The sequence below is a fragment of the Muntiacus reevesi genome, chromosome 18, assembly GCF_963930625.1.
Source record: "Muntiacus reevesi chromosome 18, mMunRee1.1, whole genome shotgun sequence".
Classification (NCBI taxonomy): Eukaryota; Metazoa; Chordata; class Mammalia; order Artiodactyla; family Cervidae; genus Muntiacus; species Muntiacus reevesi.
In genome coordinates, this window is record NC_089266.1 from 11,836,096 (window position 1) to 11,855,956 (window position 19,861).

The following is a 19,861-nucleotide window of genomic DNA, read 5'->3' on the forward strand; positions in this document are numbered from 1 at the left end:
TGAGGTCCAAAATGCTGATAACAATTGTTCTGTTTGCCAACGTGAGACATTGAGACCATGGAAGTTCATGTGCCAGGTGCACTGGTGGGCAGGCCCTGAGCAAAGGGGGCAGGTCAGACTGATGCCAGAAGCCCAGGGCTACAAGGGGTTCTGACATGAAGAGATGCCAACTCTGGACTGTGCTTTGCCGCCCTGGTGGTAGATGCAAATGCTCAGAATACTATGAAATCATGACAGAAGATTTTGCACTAGTTTGGGCAGCTGACCATCACTTCTTTAGACCAAGGAACTCACTGTAATGTCCACCGATGGACAGATATTATTCTAGATGTTTCTGTGAAGGTGTTTTTTAGATGCGATTAACATTTACATCAGTAGACTTTATGTGTAAAGCAGATTACCTTCCATAATACAGGTGGACTTCAGTTAAGACCTTAATAATAGAAGACTGACCTCACCCGCGCAAAGAAGGCTCTGCCAGCAGATGGCCTTCAGACTATAAACATATCATCAACCCGCTTCACCAGCCTGCTGCCCATCCTGCCAATTGTGGACTTGCCGGCCTCCACAATGACATGAGCTAGTTCTTTAAAATAAATGTCATCAAGTATAATGTATACAAAAAATATATTAGTGATGGCACTAGTGTTCCAGGCCTGCTCTTAGCGTGGCAGCCAGGAGGAGGCAGTCTTTGCTATGGTCCTTGGCTGATACCTGGGGGACTCTTGCCCACTTGCCCACCCACCCCCCAGCCAGTCTGGGAATGAGCCAGTCTGGGAATGAGCCAGTCCCCAGATGGCAGGATCAGCACTTTTGAGAACTCAGTACTGACTTCAGGGAGCCCTGTGGCATCCACATGGACTCTGAGGGTCCAGGGTCCATTGCATCGATGAGCTCTGTAGGTGATTCTGAGAAAGCAGAGTGGGGAGAACACTGAGAATGGATGGGCTCCTCCGATGGCCAATCTTGGGGGGAGGTGTTGGGGCCTAGTGGGACCCCAGCATTCAGAAGCTCACCCTGCAATCTGGGTGAGTGGGGAATGTGCACAGGAGGCACATTCTCCAGGGAGAATGACCAGCCCCTCACCAGATTCTCAGGTTCTAGACAGCAGAACAGCTCAGAACCTTGCTCCATCCCAGAAAGGAAGATGGGTTCTGAGAGGCCAGCATGCCTTCCTGGGTCACAGTCACAGAATGGTCCCCAGTGGGGCTCCAAACCTCCACCGCGCCCATGTTCAGGTGTTACGAACACCGCAAAGCACTCTTCTACGGCCTCAGACTGACTCGGTCAGCCAGCGGCTCCCTCCAAAACCCAGCTATTCTCTCCTCCAGGTCTCGGGAAAGCTGTCTTTAAGATTCTTCAGGATGGCTTGTCCAACCCCAGGGCCTCTTCACTGAGCGTATTTACTCCATCTGAGAGCTGCTTCTCAGAGCAACTGGGGAAACAGAAGCAGGCTGAGGATGTAGGTCAACTTGGAGCCCAGACCCCTCAGCCCACTCTCCTGGAGTGTTGTACCGAGCCCCCTGCCTGTCCCCTCTGAGCCTGGACATCTGGCCCTGGGATCAGAGTGGGTGAGGCCAAGGCAGGCCAGTGTGAACTGTTCTTGCCCTAGAGAAACCCCAGGGTGTTGGGGCCTTGGGTCCCCACAAGGCTAAAGGGGGCCATGCAGGCCTTCCAAAGGTCCCTGGAGCCCAATGAGCTAGACCACCAGCTAAGACAGAGGAAGGTATTGTAGGAAACTCACAACCACACTCAGAAGCAGAGGATTTCTTACCAGACTGCAGCAGGTTTAATAGCGGCCCCAAAGGTATGCCCAAGTTGTAACCCCCAGAACCTACAAAGAGGACCTGATTTGGAAAAACAATCTTTGTACACATGACTGTGGATTTTGAGATGAGTTCAATCTGGATTAAGGTGGGCCCTTGTTTGGGCTCAGCTGCTCAGTTGTGTCGACTCTTTGCAACTCCATGGGCTGTAGCCTGCTAGGCTCCTCTCTCCATAGACTTTTCCAGGCAACAATACTGGAGTGGGCTGCCATTTCTTACTCCAGAGGATTGTCCTGACCCAGGGATCAAACCTGTGTCTCTTGCAATTCCTGCACAGGCAGTCTGATTCTTTACCACGGTTACATCCTCATAAGAAGAAAAGATCATGTGAAGACAGAGGCAGAGAATGTCCCTGGTGGTACAGTGGGTAAGACTCTGCCTGTCTATGTGGGGAACATGGATTCAATCCCTGGTCTGGGAAGATGCCACATGCCATGGAGCAACTAAGGCCGAGTTCAACAACTACACCCTAGAAGCCTGCACCCTAGACCCCGTGCTCTGCGACAAGAGAAAAGTCAAAGTATTGGTCACTCAGTCATGTCCAACTCTTTGGGACCTGATGGACTGTAGCCCCCAGGCTCCTCTATCCATGGAATTCTCCAGGCAAGAATACTGGAGTGGGTTGCCATTCTTTTCTCCAGGGGATTTTCCCAACTCAGGGATTGAACCCAGGTCTCCTGTATTACAGGGAGATTCTTGACCGTCTGAGCCACCAGGGAAGCCCACAACAAGAGAAGCTGCTGCAACAAGAGAAGCCACCGCAACAAGAAGCTCATGCGCTGCAAGGCAGAGTAGCCCCAGCTCTCTGCAACTAGAGAAAGCCCTCACGCAGCAACGAAGACCCAGTGCAACCAAAAAAAATAATAAAAAACAAAAAAAGACGGAGTCAGGGATCCAAGTCCTGCAAGCCACAAGCCAAGGACACCATGCAGCAACCATAACAAGGAATGGATTCTCCCTTGGAGCCTCCAAAACGCTCACCCCTGCTGATACCTCAATTTCAGACTTCTGGCTTCCAGTCCTATGACTGTTAGGTTTATGTTGCTGCAAGCCACTGTTTATGGTGATTCATTACAGGGGCCCTAGGATACAGATGCACCAAGCAATAGATGTAGGTGTTTCCTACAAGCTCTCTTAGCTGAGAGAACACAGCGACCCATGGGGGAACTGTGGCCGGAGGGTCTGGCCAAGAGCTCACCAGCACCTCCCATACCCCATCAGAGCCCCTCTCTACCCTGGCCTACCTGTGGGCCCCTGACCACTGAGGCACCTCTGGGTAGTAAATGTTTACTGTTTCTAACCCAAAGCCTGGTTTTTCCTACCACACTGACTCATGTACCCGACGTTGTCTGTGAGGTATCCCACCATTAGGGTACCAGAAACTTTACAGGTTAGAGCTTATATCACAGTTGGGAAAGCAGATCTCCTGGGGAGAGGGGAACAATTCCCCTAAAACCATCCCAGAATGGTACAGGACACAAGCCACCTGGCAGGCCTCTCCTCCTCTCCCAACCCTGGAGCCAGAGAGCAGGTATCAAGAGTTTTTGTAACCTGGGTGACTCGTTTATCCATCACTGCAACTCAGCACAGAACCCCGTCTTCCAGGGCTTAGCCTGCTTTTATAAAAAGCAACAGACGACCAGTGGCCAAGCAGTGCCACCTCTGCCTTCTCGCCGCAGAGCAGGCCGGCCATGCTTCTCCACCCTGCAGTCAACCATTGGTTCTGTGGGTGTCCTGGAGCCAGCGCAGCACGTCTGACAAGCCAGTGCCTTTCCGGGCACTGATTTCTACGGTGGTGATGTTCTGCTTGGCGCAAGCAATGAGGTCCGGGAGCCTGATTAACGACTTCATCTCTTCTATGGTCATGTAACAGGGCAGGTCACTGGAGTGAAAGCAGCATGTATCACAGCAGGCTGCCAGAAGCCCATCCTAGCCATCACTGTACCCCTCCCACCCCGCAATGAGCCACCCTCTTGGCTATCCTCTATAGGAGCTCCACCCTGGGGCACACCTGCACTCCTGCTCACCTCTCAGACACGTACATTTTATTGAAGAGAATCAGAACTGATGCTTCTGCAAGTTCTTCTGCCGATAGGAGACCCAGGAGCTGCACACACGATGCCGAGAGCTGGGTGGGGTTAGAGGCATCCACCATGAACTGGAAAGAAGTGAATGGAGATTAGGGCCCCCCTGGGATGAAATACCATCCTTGCCAAATCTCTATTCACATCACAAGCCTAGCTCAGGAAGAGCAAGGAAGGCTTCAGGAAAAGCAGAGGGGAGTGAGCTATGCAAGAATCACCAGTGCTATTTGTTTCCACCCACACGGAAGTCGCTCTACTTGCGCAGCCATTACTTTTACAAGGAAGTGCCCCAGAATTTGGGGCATAGATCTTGCCAGGATGGGATGAACCAAGGCATACATAACTAAAACATAAAACATACAAACATACCCAGAACAATAAGACAGTGAGTGGATGACACAGTTATCTGCACAGAAGAAATACTGTCTTCAGCAACCCTTCGGTGAGGTTTCACGTTTGCCTGGGAGCAGCAGCGTTAGGGAGCAGCTGGAGTCCCAGAAGGAAGTAATTCTGGCCTGGGCCATGTTTCCTTGACTAGCATAGCTGCCTGCGACCCCAAATTCTATCCCACACAAAGTGAAACTGGCGACTAGACAACCCTGCAATGGGGACTTTCTTCCCCAAAGGATGGGCAAAAGACTAGGACCTACCAGGAGAGAATGACAGTTTCCATAGTAACTGGACCAGATGGGGCCCATGCAGCCCCCCAGCTCCCGGATGGTGATCTTTTTTTGAGCCACAATGTCCGTTAAGTTGGTACCCACCTGTGGAAAAAAACGGGATGTAGAGACCACCACAAGCGCTTTCCCACGGGCAGCTCCTGGAGAGCAATGTGCCCAGCCCCTTACACTGCGACCTAACCACCAACATAAGTCTTCTCAAGTGTTTAGGCTCTAAGGTAGAAGCCACAAGGGAGGAGGTCTAAAGATGCTCCCCGGGGTGCAGGACCCACAGGGCTGGCTGTGGCCGGGGGGACCAACACCTACCAGAGGGATTCGCCCTGTGCGGGGAGCAGCAAACTCTGACCAGTGGTGAGGGGCAGGCGGTTCCGGATGCCCTGTGACTCTGTCCCGGCGGAGCCAGGCTCACCGCGATGACATCCACCACCTCCCGAAAAGTGTCTTGAACACACCCACCAGTCAGACCCCAGTTTCCCTTTAAAGGAACCCAAAGCTCTGCTAATCGCAAGGGGATCCGCTTCTCCTAAACCTGCAGGACGCCTACCGTGGGCCGCGTCAGGGGCGGATCGCCCAGGTCGCCCTTCCCATCCCGGGAGCTCAGCTGTGCGAGGCAGTCAAGGACTCTTGAGTGGGGCCAAGGAGGGCGCGCCGGCCGGGCCCCGCCCCCCGCCCGAAAGGCCCCGACGCACCCCGCCCCGCTCGCCATCAGCACCCCTCGGATCCCCACGCCCCCTTCGGACACCTTTCCCCCCCGCCCAGTGCGGAAGGATAGTCTGCAGGCGTTTCACCAACAGCGTCTTCCCCACCCCCGTGGCCCCCAGTAGGAGACACATCCCGCTTCCCGCTCCACTCGACACCCTTAGCTCCGTGAGACACGCAAGGCCCACCCTCAGCTCCGCTCTCATTGGATAGACTCTGCCGCCGGGCAGCTCATTGGCTCCCTACTCTAACCGTCTCAGTAAGCGCGGTCTAATCGGCGCCCAGCGTCCGGGGCGAGCGGAAAGACCCTCCTCCCCACGGCTCGCGGGCTGGCCGGCGACGTGCGCGTGCGCGCGTCTGAGAGGCAGGCGGAAGCGGAAGTCGGGGGCGCGCCGGCCAGCAGTGGGGATCGCCGCGGCGTCAGGTTGGGGTACCGGGTCGCCATGGGGCGCGGCAGTGGCACCTTCGAGCGTCTCCTAGGTAACGCGGCCCCCGCTCCCCGGTGGGAAAGACCCACGCCCCTAGTGCTCCCGGGCGATCGCCGCGCGACTCCGGTCCTGGGCGGGCGGGCGCGAAGGCGACGTAAGGCCCGGCGGTCCTGGGCGCAGGGCCTGGAGCCGACCGATTGAGTGAGGGTCCGCGCAGGAGACCGGCCAGGAGCTTGGGGAAGTAACTACCAGCGTTTGGCCAAGCGGGCCTCACGTCCTGAGTCACGAGAATGGATGACTCAGTGAAATAGTAAAGTCTCAGTAGACCCTCTCTCCCCGCCAAAAACCGTGGTTACTTGGGATTTGGGAATTCTGACCCATAGGTGGGCCCCAAAGGGTGGAGCCAGCAGTGTCCTCCCTGGGACCTGCCAGCTCTTTGGAGCGCTGCTTTCCCAGGGATCCAGACTCGCGCCGTATGTCCCCACTGGGCTCCGGGAAGAAGCGCCGGGGCTAAGAAGGCGTTTCCTCTGTTGGGGTGGATAGCTGATCTTTCTGAACCTCCTGGAGGTCACAGGTTTTAGGAAGGAAAATCAATGTTTATGGACAAGCTCACTCTCCTTCAGGAAACTGTTCTGTGTTTGGGACAGGCGCCCTGGGTAGTGGAACGGTCAGCCTGAAACTGGCCTCCTTTTTCCTCAAACGTGATCTCCGAGGGACCTCAGATGAGGCCTCTTCCTTGCTCATTGAATTATCTGGGCTGAGGGACTCAGCTCAGGAGATGGTTCAGCCCTTCAGCGATCAAATCAGGAGTCACTGTCAGATCCTTTTTGATCTTCTGTACGACTCCAGAGACCACGGTCCTGACTGAACTGGGAGAGCAGCCCCTGAGCCGCTCATCTGTGTCTGAGGCCACAGTGACGTAGACTAGAGGTGGTCGTTGGAGAGTCCTCCTTGGCAGGTCAGCCCTGTCTGCACTCCACAAAGCACTTGAGGCAGAGGACCAGGGTCTCTGCTGTATGTCTCTCCAGCAGTGCCACAGCTGAGAGCTAAAAAACAGGCTAAGCTTCTGAAAACCAGGGACTCTGAGGGGTGAGGCAGCAGAGCTTAGTGTTGAATTCTGGCTCCACCCCAGCAAGCTATGTGATTTCAGGCCCAGTGACTTTACCTCTCTTCACTTCTCACCTAGTTTGCTTGTCCGCAGAGAGGGTGGGAATATTCCCTAGTTCTTAAGGTTGTGTGAGAGTTGAGCGAGCTTGTGTAAAGTGTTTGGAACAGCACTTATGTGTAAAAAGCCCACAGTGTCTTTCAGGAAGGACAGTGCTTTCCGCGATTATTGTCAGGTGTCAGGAGGATGGTCACATAGTTTTCCGTTTGGTCCAGATGTCTAAAATGGGAAGGGAGCAGTTGCTCCTGCTTGTTGCTGAGCTGGGGGGGCCAGCTAGGGGATCACCCAGCAGGATGAGCCCTTGTAATGGTGCATTTCTGCCTTAGACAAAGCGACCAGCCAGCTTCTTCTGGAGACTGACTGGGAGTCCATCCTCCAGATCTGTGACCTGATCCGCCAGGGGGACACACAGTAAGTGCTCCCTCGGAAGCAGTGGGGTGGCCGCACCGTGGACTAGGGTTGCTTTCCACTCCAGGATCCTGTCCGGATGAAAGCTGAGCCCGTTAGACTGCGACAGAGGACTGTGTGGTCTGTGTACTAGGGCTTTTGAGATCTCGGGACAGTTAAAGGACTTTATCTGTACAGTTTGGGAGTATATGGTTACCTGGAAGTTTGCCTAGGGGGTCTCAAGGACCAAATGGCCAATGGGCTTTTCCTCAGTCTTAGAAGCTGTTTTCTTTTTTTTTTTTTTCCCTCTGTTTGCTTTTACCAATGCCTTTTTTTCTGTCAGGGCAAAATATGCAGTGAGTTCCATCAAGAAGAAAGTTAACGACAAGAATCCCCACGTGGCCTTGTACGCCCTAGAGGTAATCAGACCCTGTACTCCAGTCGGTCCTGGTCAGGGTGGCAGCGATGGGCGCACTGCCAACAGTGGAGGCACCAGGGACAGAGGCCTGGGCTGGGCTGGGAGCAGCGCTTCCAATCTTCCGCCTGAGGCTGACACGTGTAGGCCCTGAGGTTGACTGCAGTGTCTGTCCTTGGTGATAAAACACGGAGTTAAAAGGAGTGGTGTAGCCCTGGCTGCTGCTTGCCCTGGAGACTGCTCTGTTGGCTTTCCCGCCTAGCTGGGTGGTCTGAGGGCCCTGTTGAGGCCCACCTTCTTGTGAGGAAGGTGGACCTGTCCAGGAGGGAGAATTCTTGCCCTGACCAGCAGCTTAAGTCTTCCCCTCCCTGGGGTCTGCAGGTCATGGAGTCTGTGGTGAAGAATTGTGGCCAGACAGTCCATGACGAGGTGGCGAACAAGCAAACCATGGAGGAACTGAAGGAGCTGCTGAAGGTGGGTGCTGTGTAGGAAGCAGAGAGGCCCGTGCGGGGGTGCACCACCCTGAGGGCTTCCTGGGACTTTGCTGGCACCTGGGTCAGAAACAGTGCCAAGGGCTGGAGGGCAGGTGTTTGTGATCCCTGCCTCGAGAGGTCAGGCCTTCGCAGAAGCTAGCCAGGGCTGCCTCTGGGAGTGCGGAGGAGACCCCACTCCTCCTGCAAGGTGAGGAAACCTTCCTGGGGGGCAGGAGCTGAGTCTTGAAGGGCAGGGGATGCTCACTGAGCAGCAGAGAAGGTGGGGAGGAACAGTGTGCGTGTGGCCATGGCAGCGCATGTGAGTGGAGACCTGGGGTCCCCTGAAGACTTGCATAGAGCAGGGAGGCGCCTGAGTTTGTTGTGTTTGTGGAGGCAGAGCTGGGGAACAGGAACAGAGAAGGGATGCCAGAGCAGTGGGCAACCCGCCCCCCACCAAGGCAGAGGAGGGAAAGTCCCCCAGGGCCTCAAGGGGTCATCTGAGCAGGGCAGGTTCGCTGCCCACCTGTAGGGATTGTGATGTGGTCAGTGACACCAGGAGGTTGTCTGATGTAGAGCGGGGTGGTGTAGCTATTCTTGGAAGTGAAGGGCATCCCACAGAGCTGAGGCCACCCTAGGTGGCAACCTAGGAACACATCTCCGGCACCAACTCCACCGCCACTGTGGCCTAGGCCTGTTGGGCGCCTGTGGGCTTCGCAGCCCAGAGCCCATCTGAGGCTGAGCTGACAGCGGGACTTTTCCAAAGCCCTGACTAGAGGCTTGGCCAGCCGCTCCTCAGTCCTGGGTGACAGAGGAAGGATTAGAACCTGCCCTCCTTGTGTGGGCATGATCGTGTCCTGTTCACACGGCTCGGGATCTGAGTCCTTGGAGGGCCGGGGCTCCTGGAGTGGGGTCCACTGACTGGACCTAGGTTACAAAAAAGAGCAGGAGCTCTGGCATGGGAGCTGTGGTGGGTGTCTCCTCGAAGCAACTTTCTCAACCCACCGTCCTGAGCATTGTGTGTGTACATCGTCGAAAGAGCTCTAGAAATGGGATTGGTTGTGCTTTAATCTGCTGGAGGTGGTGGCCTTGTATGTGGGGAACTTTCTGGAGCCATTCGTCCCACCTGACTGGAAGGAGGAAGCTGGCTGACTGTGCATCTGCACCCTCAGCCCAAGCTTGGTTGGCTATGCCTGTTGGAGGCTGGCCTTAGCCAGCCCTAGAGTGGGTCACAGGCTGAGGGGCTCCCTAGGTGGTCAGGGTCCTGTTGGGCACGGGATGAGATGGGGAGAGACAGGTGGTGATGGGACAGTAGGGGTGGGAGAGCCTTCACTTGAGGGATTCCCCAGGTTCTCCCAGGCGATTAGAGACCAGTGCAGGCCCTGAATCAACAGGTAGCGTGAATGGATTTGTCTTTGGGGAACGGGGTTCCTTGAGGAGGCCTGGATCTGGGGAGTGGGTCCCTACATGGCCCCGGTGCCCTACTTGGGCTCCTGTTGGGGTCTTGCCAGCTGCTTCCTTGTTCTGAGATATCTCTTTGGCATCTCCATTTTCTCATCTTCCTTCTTCTCTTGCCTACAGAGGCAGGTGGAAGTAAACGTCCGGAACAAGATCCTGTATCTGATTCAGGCCTGGGCACACGCCTTCCGGAACGAGCCCAAGTACAAGGTGGTCCAGGACACATACCAGATCATGAAGGTGGAAGGTGAGTCATGGGGGTGGGGGCGAGAGGGTCCAGTTCCGGGCTTGGGACACACCATCAGGAGTTGAGGGGCTGCCCTGCACCAGGTGGGCCCAAGGGAGGCTGTGCTGGGCGCGGCACTGTGCTCTGAGCACAGTGGACTTGGAGAGTCTTAAGCGGGGCTGTGGCAGCTGAGACAGGCTTCTTCAGGCCCAGTGTGTGTTCCTCCCTGTTGTTCTGGTGCCTGTGGGGAGATGTTGGGGTTCTGGCAAGGAGAGCGGTGGATTCAGGCCACATTTGGAAGATTTCCTGGTGTTCCCACCAGGTGTGGGTGAGAGGGCAAGCTGGGTCCTCTCCACCTGTGCCGCACGGCGGGGCTGGGTCTTCTGATCCCAACATGAGCCATGGAGCGGGAGTAAGGGCACTGCCTGTTGGCTGCAGGGTGGGCAGGACTGTGCAGACACTGTGTGATGAAGGACCCATTCAGGTCAATAAGCTGGCCTCAGACTCTCAATTCCTGGACTACAGACATGAGAGGACATCCAGAGTTTATGGAGGAAATTTCCGGGCAGTCCACTGGTTAAGATTCTGGACTTTCACTGTCGGGGACCCAGATTTGATCTCTGGTTGGGGAACTAAATCCCACAAGACACGTAGCATGGCCGAAAGAAAAAAAACAACAATGAAGAAAGACTTTTGGGATTCCAACGGATCCATGTCTCAAAAAAAAAAAAAGCTCGGGAACTCCGATTTAAAAGCTCTGGGAAGTGTGGTTGGCTGGAATGCAGGCCAAGAGCCAGACGAGAGGCCCAGGGAAGACCCGTGAGGCCTTGATGTGGTGGGAGCAAGGCTAGGCTCTGTGTGTGGTCCCCAGGACTGAGCAGCTGTGTGGAGCCACCCCAACTGTGGAGCAGGCCGGCTGAGCTGCGCCCCGAGACACCCTTGTGCAGTGTGAGGTCACTGTGCCTGCTGCCTGGGGCTCTGGGCCTCTTCTGTCTGCTCGGAGAGGCAGACGCCAAGAGCTGGGATGTGACCACTGGAGGCCTCGGGGCTGATGGATAAGAACAGGTGAGGCTGAAGGCCTCACACACCTGGGCAGCGTTCAGCGGTAACAGGGGCCTCCTTTCTCCAGGTCATGTCTTCCCAGAGTTCAAGGAGAGCGATGCCATGTTTGCTGCGGAGAGAGTGAGTTCACGGGGTACTGGGTCCAGGAGTTAGGCTGCTTGCAGGAGGCAGAAGGGAGACCCTGGGATCTGGGCTTGTTGGGAGCAGGTGAACTGCTCGTTGACCTCAGCATGAGAATGCCCTTGAAGTAGAATATGCAGCTTTGTCTGCCGGTAGAGAAAGGAACCTGCTTGAAGATGCCTTAGGGCTATGGTTCCCAGTTAAATACTTCCTTGTCCCCGAAGCTGTGGGAAGTCTTGCAGTCAGGACTTTAGAAAGAAAAGAAGACCGATTTGGAAGGAGATCCTTCCTCGAGTCATGTCTGCAGTGGGTTGGCTGGCCGCAGTCCTGTGTGCACATCTTTGGAGAGCGGGGGTGGTCAGGAAGGGCAGGGGCATGTGACCTGACTCTGCCCGTCCCCAGGCCCCCGACTGGGTGGATGCTGAGGAGTGCCACCGGTGCCGGGTGCAGTTTGGGGTCATGACCCGCAAGGTGAGTGCACCTGCCTCAGGGAGGGCCCCAGCTCCCCACCTGGCCGGGACAGACCCCAAGCCTCCCACTGTCATCACAAGGCCACTGCGCCCATACCAGGCCCTTTCTGGACCGGGACCTGGTGGTGTGGGGAGTGAGGTCACCCGGGGTCTGTGTCCAGTGGTCAGTGCCCTCAGGCAAGGTTCTGGCAAGGCTGCACTCCCGGGGAATGGAAACACCCCACGCCCGGGGGTTTGGGTCTGCATTGCCTCGGCCAGTAGCTCCTTGGCTGAGTCTCAGCTGACTCGGCTTGTCCGGCTTGGACCCTCCCTCTGCTCACTGAAGCCGTGGCCAAGGCTGGGGCCTGGGACATCTGAGCAGACTCCCCAGACTCATTGTCCAGTAACACTTATTTATTAGGACAGCTTATGCATTCTTTTGTGAATTTTTTTTCTTAATTTGACTTCTTTTCCTCAAAGTGGAGGCTACAATTGAGAGCTCTCTAGCGTTCCCCCAGGGCCTTTGTGGCCTCCCACCCCAGCCTGGGAGGCCCAGCCTGGCACATCCTGCAGCGGGCAGTGCTGGGCAGGACGTGTGTGTGAAGAGTGGCTGACCAGGCCTCCCTGACCCACCCCATATCACAGCACCACTGCCGGGCGTGTGGCCAGATCTTCTGTGGCAAGTGCTCCTCCAAGTATTCCACCATCCCCAAGTTCGGCATCGAGAAGGAGGTGCGGGTGTGTGAGCCCTGCTACGAGCAGCTCAACAAGTGAGTCCCCTGGGGCACTGGAGCTAGGGCAGTGCCAGGCAGGGCTCCTAGGTCTGAGTCCTGCTGGCCAGTTGCTTGGGTTTGTTTATAAAGTTTTGGGAGAAGAGATGCAGGAGTTGCCTGGAGACCCCCCACCCTATGACAGTGAATTGCCTTTCTGCAGCCCCATTGACTCCATCACACGTACACACACACCCCCCCCAGGCCTGTGTGCCCGTACCCACCTTGTGTCCTGAACTGTCAAGAGTGGGTCGCAGGCACCCTGTCCCTCTCCCTTCAACTCCCGTGTGTGCTTCCCAAGGGGAACTCTTCCCATGAGACCGCTGCTAGCCATCACGCTGGGGCATTTGGCATCAGTGTGGTTAGTCCCTGTTCAGGCTTCCCAAGTTCCAGTAATGGCCCATGGTGGTTCTGTCCTGTCAGGACCCGCCCGCCTCCTCAGCTTTCTAACCTGGTGAGTTTCAGCCTCTCTGTCTTTTGTGACAAGGACATTGCTGAGGGGTGTAGGCTGTTTGAGGCACATCTCTGGGTTTGGGTCTAAGGTCTCCTTGTGATAGTCAGGCCCTGTGTGGCTGGCCCAGGAGCCTGTGTTGTCCATCTTCCCAGCCTCAGTGATGGGATCTGATGATCTGGGGAAGGAGCATCTGTAGGCCGCTCCACTGGGAGGTCCTTTTTTGTGGAAGACTGCAGTGTGGAGGTGTTTGAGCCCAATTTCCAGGAAGGGGGCTGTCGTTTAGGCCAGTGACTTGCCCAGGGCCCTGCAGCCCAGAGGTGACAACGGGTTTGAGGGTCCAGCTTTTCTCTGGAGTGTGGTCTGTGGAAGCCCCGTTTTCCTTCCCTGGGGGTATCAGAGGGAAGCACCAGGCTGTGTCCAAGAACATATGGGGGTAGGATACAACACCCGGTGACACACAGCATCCTGTCTCTTCCAGAAAAGCGGAGGGAAAAGCAGCCTCGACGACGGAGCTGCCCCCGGAGTACCTGACCAGCCCGCTGTCTCAGCAGTCGCAGGTACGGCCCGGGCCTCTGGGGGCGCCTTGACCCTTGGCCCTGCTAACCCTGTCCTGTCATCCTCAGCTGCCCCCCAAAAGGGACGAGACGGCCCTTCAGGAAGAGGAGGAGCTGCAGCTGGCCTTGGCCCTGTCTCAGTCAGAGGCTGAGGAGAAGGAGCGGATGGTGAGCAGGGGGCAGCCTTGCAGAGTCCAGGGGTGCCCAGGAAAGTGTGGAGTGCACCTCGGACACCCTCCTCCTGGTTCTCCCGCAGAGGCAGAAGTCGGCCTATACCGCATACCCTAAGGCAGAACCCACACCCGTGGCTTCCTCAGCGCCCCCCGCCAGCAGCCTGTACTCTTCGCCTGTGGTGAGCCCAGCCCCAGTGGCTTGGACCACCTTCCTGTGGGGCGGGGGGCAGGCAACTGTGCCTCAGCAAAGATGTTCGAGTCTCCTGCGCAGGGACAGAGGCAGCCTGGTGCCCACAGGTCTCAGCTCCCTGGTCGGGACCCCAGTGGAGCAGAGGACACTGGAAGGGCTGGAGGCCTCACTGTCGAGACCTTGGTGTCTTCCATACCCACCCCCCCCAGAGTGGGAGGAGGTGGGGACATTTTGGGTCAAAGGTGCTCGTTTTTCTAGCCTCCCTTGAGGCCATCACAGGTCTGTTTGCTGGAGGAGGACTGAATTCTCTCTGTACAAAGGAGGAAGGTGGCAGGTGGGGCAGAGGTTTAGAAAGACATTTGCAAACCCTGCAGGGCACTGTGGGTGGAGCTGAGAGAAGCCCTGCCAGTTGCCCACCCATCCCTGTGGTCGTGGGCGGGCTGGTGGGGCAGCACCCTGCATTCCATCTACGGTTATGGAGCCCCTTGGCGCTCGGACAGGCTTTGGCCAGCCTGCAGGGTCCGCGCTCACGGCTACATCATCCAGGCCTCTCTGGCCTGTGGCCTCTCACATCCACCATGTCTCCCCAGAACTCGTCGGCGCCTCTGGCTGAGGACATCGACCCCGAGGTGAGGATACCCCAAGTGTGGCGCTTTCCCCTCGCTGCCTCCTGGCCCTTGGGAGTGACCCCCTCTTGCCTGTGCAGCTTGCGCGGTACCTGAACCGGAACTACTGGGAGAAGAAGCAGGAGGAGGCTCGGAAGAGCCCCACACCGTCCGCGCCAGTGCCTCTGACAGAGCCCACGGCCCAGCCTGGGGAGGGACACACCATCCCTGCCAATGTGGAGGTAAGGGGCCACTCTCAGGCTTCGGACTGTGGTCCCTTGGGAGAGGGACACGAGGATAGGCAGAGATGGAATCTCACTGTCTGGTCCCTTCCAGACTTCCCTCCCAGAGACAGACCCTCAGGCCGTAACTGCAGCCGGAGCCGCCTTTAGTGAGGTAAGTCGTGACTCCCTCCTTGGGCTGGGGGCAGACTCGGCCTCCCAGAGTGCAGAGTGCCAGGCTCACGGTGAGCTCCCAGAGGTGGGTCGTTGCTGCTTACAGCTCTCCATTGACTGTCTCTGGGTTGGCTGTGTGCCCTGCTCAACTCCTTCCTGTCTACCCCGAACAGGTTGGAATATTCTGGGGCTCTGCACTTTGCTGTCCAGCGGAGTAAGAGGCCAGGGCTAGGACAGCTTTGTCTTGGCCACACTGTGCCTATGGGCAAAAGTCAAGCCTCCCTGGGCTTCCATTTCCTCTCTCGTGAACCAGATGCTGAGGGTGCCTCTTGCAGACCCCCCAGGAGGACCCAGTCAGTCCTGCAGCAAGCTCAGAGCTCAGCATCTGGCTCAGCCGGACAGAGGGACCCTGCCCCCACTCGGGCTGGGGGTGTGGGAGGTGCTCAGGCAGATTCCCTGTGCCCCGGCAGCAGTACCAGAATGGGGAGTCAGAGGAGAGCCACGCGCAGTTCCTGAAGGCCCTGCAGAACGCCGTCACCACCTTCGTCAACCGCATGAAGAGCAACCATGTGCGGGGCCGCAGCATCACCAATGACTCGGCCGTGCTGTCCCTCTTCCAGTCCATCAACACCATGCACCCCCAGCTGCTGGAGCTGCTCAACCAGCTGGATGAGCGCAGGCGTACGTGCCATGCGCACCCTCCCAGGTGTCCCTCCAGGGCCTTGGGGGCTCCCATCAGGAGCCTGCCACACCCACTAGGGGCAGTGGGTGCCTTCTGGGCCAGGAATCATTGCACCTGGGGTGGTGTGGGCAGGGCTGCCCCGAGGGACCTTGGGCTCTGCATGAGAGAGTCTCAGCAGCAGGTGTCCCACTGATGACAGTGAGCTGGAGGGAGTATATATGTGTGTGGACGTGTGCCCACACATGTGCATGCGTGTCCACCCGCCCTGGAGCCCCGATGCCAGCTGCACCCTGTAGATAGGCGCTCAGCTGGGCCCTGCCATTTCCCAAGCCGGGCTGGGCAGCTCCTGTTCCAGCCAATGCCAAGACCCCCCAGCTCTGCCCCCTCCCCACAGTGTACTACGAGGGACTGCAGGACAAGCTGGCGCAGATCCGTGACGCCCGGGGAGCGCTCAGCGCCCTGCGGGAGGAGCACCGGGAGAAGCTTCGCCGTGCAGCCGAGGAGGCCGAGCGCCAGCGCCAGATCCAGCTGGCCCAGAAGCTAGAGATCATGCGGCAGAAGAAGCAGGTGCGATGGTGGCGGCCTGGCCCGGCTGTGGGGTGCTGGGGCCAGAGGCAGCCCTGACACCTGCCTCATGATCCACAGGAGTACCTGGAGGTACAGCGGCAGCTGGCCATCCAGCGCCTGCAGGAGCAGGAGAAGGAGCGGCAGATGCGCCTGGAGCAGCAGAAGCAGACCATCCAGATGCGGGCCCAGATGCCAGCTTTCTCCCTGCCCTACGCCCAGGCACGTGCCCACCACACACCCCAGTTCCTCGGGGTACCCTGGTGACAGAGAAGTGCCCTGAAAGCTATCTCTTTGTCTCCAGCTCCAGGCTGTGCCTGCGGCGGGGGGTGTGCTGTACCAGCCCTCCGGCCCGGCGAGCTTCGCGGGCACCTTCAGCCCGGCCGGCTCGGTGGAGGGCTCGCCCATGCACACCATGTACATGAGTCAGCCGGCCCCGGCCGCCAGTGGCCCCTACCCCAGCATCCCAGCAGCCGCGGCAGGTAACGGAGTGGGGTGGGGCGGGGGAGCGGGGTGGGGCGGGAGGGTGGGGCCCCAACAGCCAAGACGAACCCCAAATCACTACCCTTTCCTTTTTTTATTATTATTTTGGTGTGATCTCAAACTTACAGTCGGCAGAGCAGTACACAGCATTTTTCAGATTCACTCTCTCTCCCCCCACTCACCGTCTCTTCTGACCCAACTTAGGGGGAGTGGCGGGTGTGACACCCTTTACTACTAGAGGCTTCAGTGCATTTGCTAAACCAGGATGCTGCCCAGGGTCTGGGCACAGGTGCCAGACAAAGAGCCCTGAGGCCCTGGTGTGACCACATCCACGGCCCGCTTAACGCTCACATGATCCCAGGGCCTCATTTGTGCCAACAAGAAACCTGTCACCTGTTTAGTTGTCCTCCCTCTTAGAACGTTCCTTGGTCTTCCATGGGGTGACACTGACTTCCCAAAGACCACTGGCCCGTCATCTTGCAGACCACCTCTCACTTGGGCTGTGACTGGTCTTTTGAGAGAGAGATGTTCTGTGGGTCCTTTCTAGTCTCTGTTGATTTTACTTACTATTCTTTGGTGAGAATATGAAACACAAACTTACTTCTGTTAGTCACAAGGAAAAGGGAAACTCAAACCCCGTCTCCTGCCCCATCTATCCTCAGAGGTCTGAGCTCTCTCCTCTTTGCCTGCAGATCCCAGCATGGTGAGCGCATACATGTACCCAGCAGGGGCGGCTGGTGCACAGGCAGCTCCACAGGGCCCTGCAGGGCCCACCACCAGCCCAGCCTACTCATCATACCAGCCTACTCCCACACAGGGCTATCAGGTAGGTCGGGAGGCCGCCCCTTCCCTACAAGGCCCATGGGCCCAACTGTCTCCCATCGCCCTCTCTCCTCCACAGAACGTGGCCTCCCAGGCCCCACAGAGCCTCCCAGCCATCTCCCAGCCCCCGCAGTCTGGTACAATGGGCTACATGGGGAGCCAGTCAGTGTCCATGGGCTACCAGCCTTACAGCATGCAGGTGAGAGGCTGTCGGGGGGGCCTCAGGTGGGAGGAGGAGGGCCCTTGGGGGTGGGAGCATGCTGGGCAGGCGCCACGCTCTGCTCACTGCCCCACATCCCCTCCACTGCCTTTCCCTGCTGGTTGGCATTTACCTAGTTACAGAGCTGCTTTCTTAGCATGGGGCTGTTTCATTGTCCACAGAATCTCATGCCGACCCTCCCCGGCCAAGATGCGCCTCTGCCGCCCCCACAGCAACCCTACATCTCAGGGCAGCAGCCTGTGTACCAGCAGGTGAGCCTCTCCTGGGACCACGACGGGTGGTCCCCCGTCATGGTGGGTCATGACAGGGGACAGGCTTCACTGTGGACCCCTCCCTACAGTGGGGCTGCCCTGCGAAGTGTGGCCGGCGTGGGCCAGGGCTGCTGCTCTTCAGGCAGCACCAGGACAGACACGTAGCAATAACTGTTGGGTGTCAAAGCCATATGTTTACTTAAAAGCCCAAGGTCCCATCTACTCAGCTCCAGAGACATGAATCCGGAATGCCTGGGGAGTGGAAGCCTGTCTCTGCTGGGGACAGGGAGTCCATGACGAGTGGAGGGAGGGAAGGAGTCAGGAGCGTGGGCTTGAGGGGCCTAAGTACCGGGACAGGCTGGTTTGTAGAGTGTCCTGGAGAGGAGCTGGTAGAGGATGGGGAAGCTGGGGCCCGGAGAGGGAGGACAGACCACCGGCCCGTGTGTCCCCCCGCAGATGGCGCCCTCCAGCGGCCCTCCTCAGCAGCAGCCCCCAGTGGCCCAGCAGCCCCCAGCACAGGGCCCGCCAGCACAGAGCAGTGAAGCCCAGCTCATCTCCTTTGACTGACCCCGGCTGGGAGCGCCCCATCTAGAGTAACACTACGGTTCTCCATAACCGCCGCCTCCATCTCTAACTAGCGCGTCCTCCCGCCTTGCTCTCCCCCCTCTGCGTGGGCGGGGTGGCCCTTCCCTCTGGCCACTTCTGTCTCCATCCTTGCCTGCCAGCTCCTGGTCCCCCTCGGCCCCATCCTCCTCCCTGTCTCCTTGGGTTGGCGTCTGACTCCTTTCCCCAGGGCTGGGCCTCGGGGAGGAGGGTGGAAGGGAAGGACCTTCCCTGAGAGGAAGCCCCCAGCCCAGTATGTCGGGTTCTGTGAGGGCTGGCCAGAGTGGGGTTTCCGCCCCACACAGCTCATGCCCTCCCATCTGCACCCGGGAGACCTTGGGGCCATGGTCTGTGACTAGCGTGAGTGCTCCCCAGAGTTCTCCAGCATGGCCCCCCAGGCTGTCAGCAGGGATGCTCCTGGCCCTCACAGGAAGGGTGGGGCCTGTCTCCAGCTTCTCTGCTTCTGAGCTGCCATCTTATCCAGTGCCCTGAGTAGACGGAATGGAACAGTGATAATAAAAATGTCTTTCAACAAGTATCAGGGTGTCTGCTCAGAGGGAAAGTGCTGGGCAGCTGGTTCAGTTCTGGGTGGGTGTGTGGGTGCCTTCTCACAGGCCAGCTGCCCCTTGCCCCAGGCCTAGTTCCATAGGAGTCTCAACTGGTGCAGGCTACTCAGCCTTGAGAGCGATTGTATTCCTGAGACTGAGCACTGCGGACCTGTGCCCTCTCCACCCAACTGCCCTGACTCCTGGGAGAGACGTGCGGGGCCTGGGCTCTAGTCTGAGTCTACACTGTCAGAATTGTAGCCTAGAAGAAATTGAGCCTATGACAACATAGACTCAGAGCCTCTCACATCCAGGGTTCAGTACATTTCATAAACCAAGTGTGCAAACCTCTTGGGTGATTCCCCTTGTTAGCTCTTCTATGAAGGAATGCAGTAGTTTAATGGGCTCAGAGCTCAGGTCAAAAGCAGGGCCAGAATCACAGAGGTGCTGGGCAAAGGGAAGCACAGCTTTCTTCGACCTAAAGTCAGGACTGTTACCCCTGGGTTCTCAGAAAATCACCTGTGGTATCTAGGACAGAAGGAGAAGGGTGTGTCCCCTGCTGCATTTAAGGAGCAAAGGCCCTAGGACCCAAAGGGCTGGGAACACCCAATGTGCCAGATATTTGGGAGCTGAACTAAGAGGCAAGAGTGCAGAGGATTCGGGCAGCTGAAGACAAGAGTCCAGGCTTACAAATTCTCCCAAGGAGCCCATCCTCGACCCCTTCCGGGCTCAATCACAACCCTTAGCAGACGCTGCAAGCAGAGTTTCTAGCTCGCCATGGGTCTGGTTCAGGTGGAGGGTGACGGCTTCGCTACTGCGGCGGCCAGAACGGAAGGACCAAATCTGCTCCCGAGCTGGCCTGTAAGGCATCCGTTTAGATACAGAAGGAGACCGAGGAGAAGGCGGCCCACAGGGCCGGGGAGCTCCTCCCGCCAGGTGACCACAGCCCACCGGCGGCCGGGGCCCCAGAACGGACCTTAGGATGAAGGGCACTGGGGATGCCCTGGCGTGCCCTGCGGTAGCGCAAATGTCATACGCCCGGACTCTGCTGCAGGTGTCACTATGCCGTTCAACAGGGTCA

General features: G+C 57.7%; 2 protein-coding genes across 4 annotated transcripts; one reads left to right on the forward strand and one right to left on the reverse strand.

Moving 5' to 3' along the window:
• Nucleotides 1–1,766: 1,766 nt before the first annotated feature.
• ARL16 (ADP ribosylation factor like GTPase 16) lies at nt 1,767–5,423 on the reverse strand. 2 transcript variants are annotated; one of them, XM_065910376.1, is made up of 5 exons: nt 5,365–5,423; nt 5,135–5,195; nt 4,561–4,674; nt 3,869–3,984; nt 1,767–3,708 (listed from the first exon to the last, which is right to left on the reverse strand). In XM_065910376.1, exons 1-5 carry the CDS (start codon nt 5,421–5,423, stop codon nt 3,537–3,539), a joined length of 522 nt encoding a protein of 173 aa, XP_065766448.1. In that variant the 3' UTR covers nt 1,767–3,536. The 2 variants fall into 2 exon arrangements, with proteins under 2 accessions (XP_065766448.1, XP_065766447.1); XM_065910375.1 differs by lacking the exon at nt 5,365–5,423 and having other exon boundaries at nt 5,135–5,310.
• Nucleotides 5,424–5,649: 226 nt separating this feature from the next.
• Nucleotides 5,650–18,791, forward strand: HGS (hepatocyte growth factor-regulated tyrosine kinase substrate). 2 transcript variants are annotated; one of them, XM_065910210.1, is made up of 22 exons: nt 5,650–5,769; nt 7,209–7,293; nt 7,613–7,688; nt 8,066–8,158; nt 9,736–9,859; nt 10,968–11,020; nt 11,423–11,491; nt 12,115–12,239; nt 13,172–13,250; nt 13,317–13,415; nt 13,504–13,599; nt 14,201–14,239; nt 14,317–14,457; nt 14,552–14,611; nt 15,081–15,291; nt 15,687–15,859; nt 15,938–16,078; nt 16,161–16,338; nt 17,032–17,165; nt 17,241–17,360; nt 17,543–17,632; nt 18,089–18,791. In XM_065910210.1, exons 1-22 carry the CDS (start codon nt 5,733–5,735, stop codon nt 18,197–18,199), a joined length of 2,334 nt encoding a protein of 777 aa, XP_065766282.1. In that variant the 5' UTR covers nt 5,650–5,732; the 3' UTR covers nt 18,200–18,791. The 2 variants fall into 2 exon arrangements, with proteins under 2 accessions (XP_065766282.1, XP_065766283.1); XM_065910211.1 differs by having other exon boundaries at nt 15,084–15,291.
• The last annotated feature ends 1,070 nt before the right edge of the window (nt 18,792–19,861 follow it).

Bases quoted from the DNA above. Each gene is read 5' to 3' on its own strand.
- HGS (XM_065910210.1), top strand. From the start codon at position 5,733: ATGGGGCGCGGCAGTGGCACCTTCGAGCGTCTCCTAG. The intron at 7,689-8,065 runs GTAATCAGACCC...TGGGGTCTGCAG, and splicing joins TGGCCTTGTACGCCCTAGAG to GTCATGGAGTCTGTGGTGAA. The intron at 14,240-14,316 runs GTGAGGATACCC...TTGCCTGTGCAG, and splicing joins CTGAGGACATCGACCCCGAG to CTTGCGCGGTACCTGAACCG.
- ARL16 (XM_065910375.1), bottom strand. From the start codon at position 5,296: ATGGCGAGCGGGGCGGGGTGCGTCGGGGCCTTTCGGGCGGGGGGCGGG. The intron at 4,675-5,134 runs GTAGGCGTCCTG...TTTTTTCCACAG, and splicing joins CGCCCCTGACGCGGCCCACG to GTGGGTACCAACTTAACGGA. The intron at 3,709-3,868 runs GTACGTGTCTGA...CTTTCACTCCAG, and splicing joins CTGATTCTCTTCAATAAAAT to TGACCTGCCCTGTTACATGA.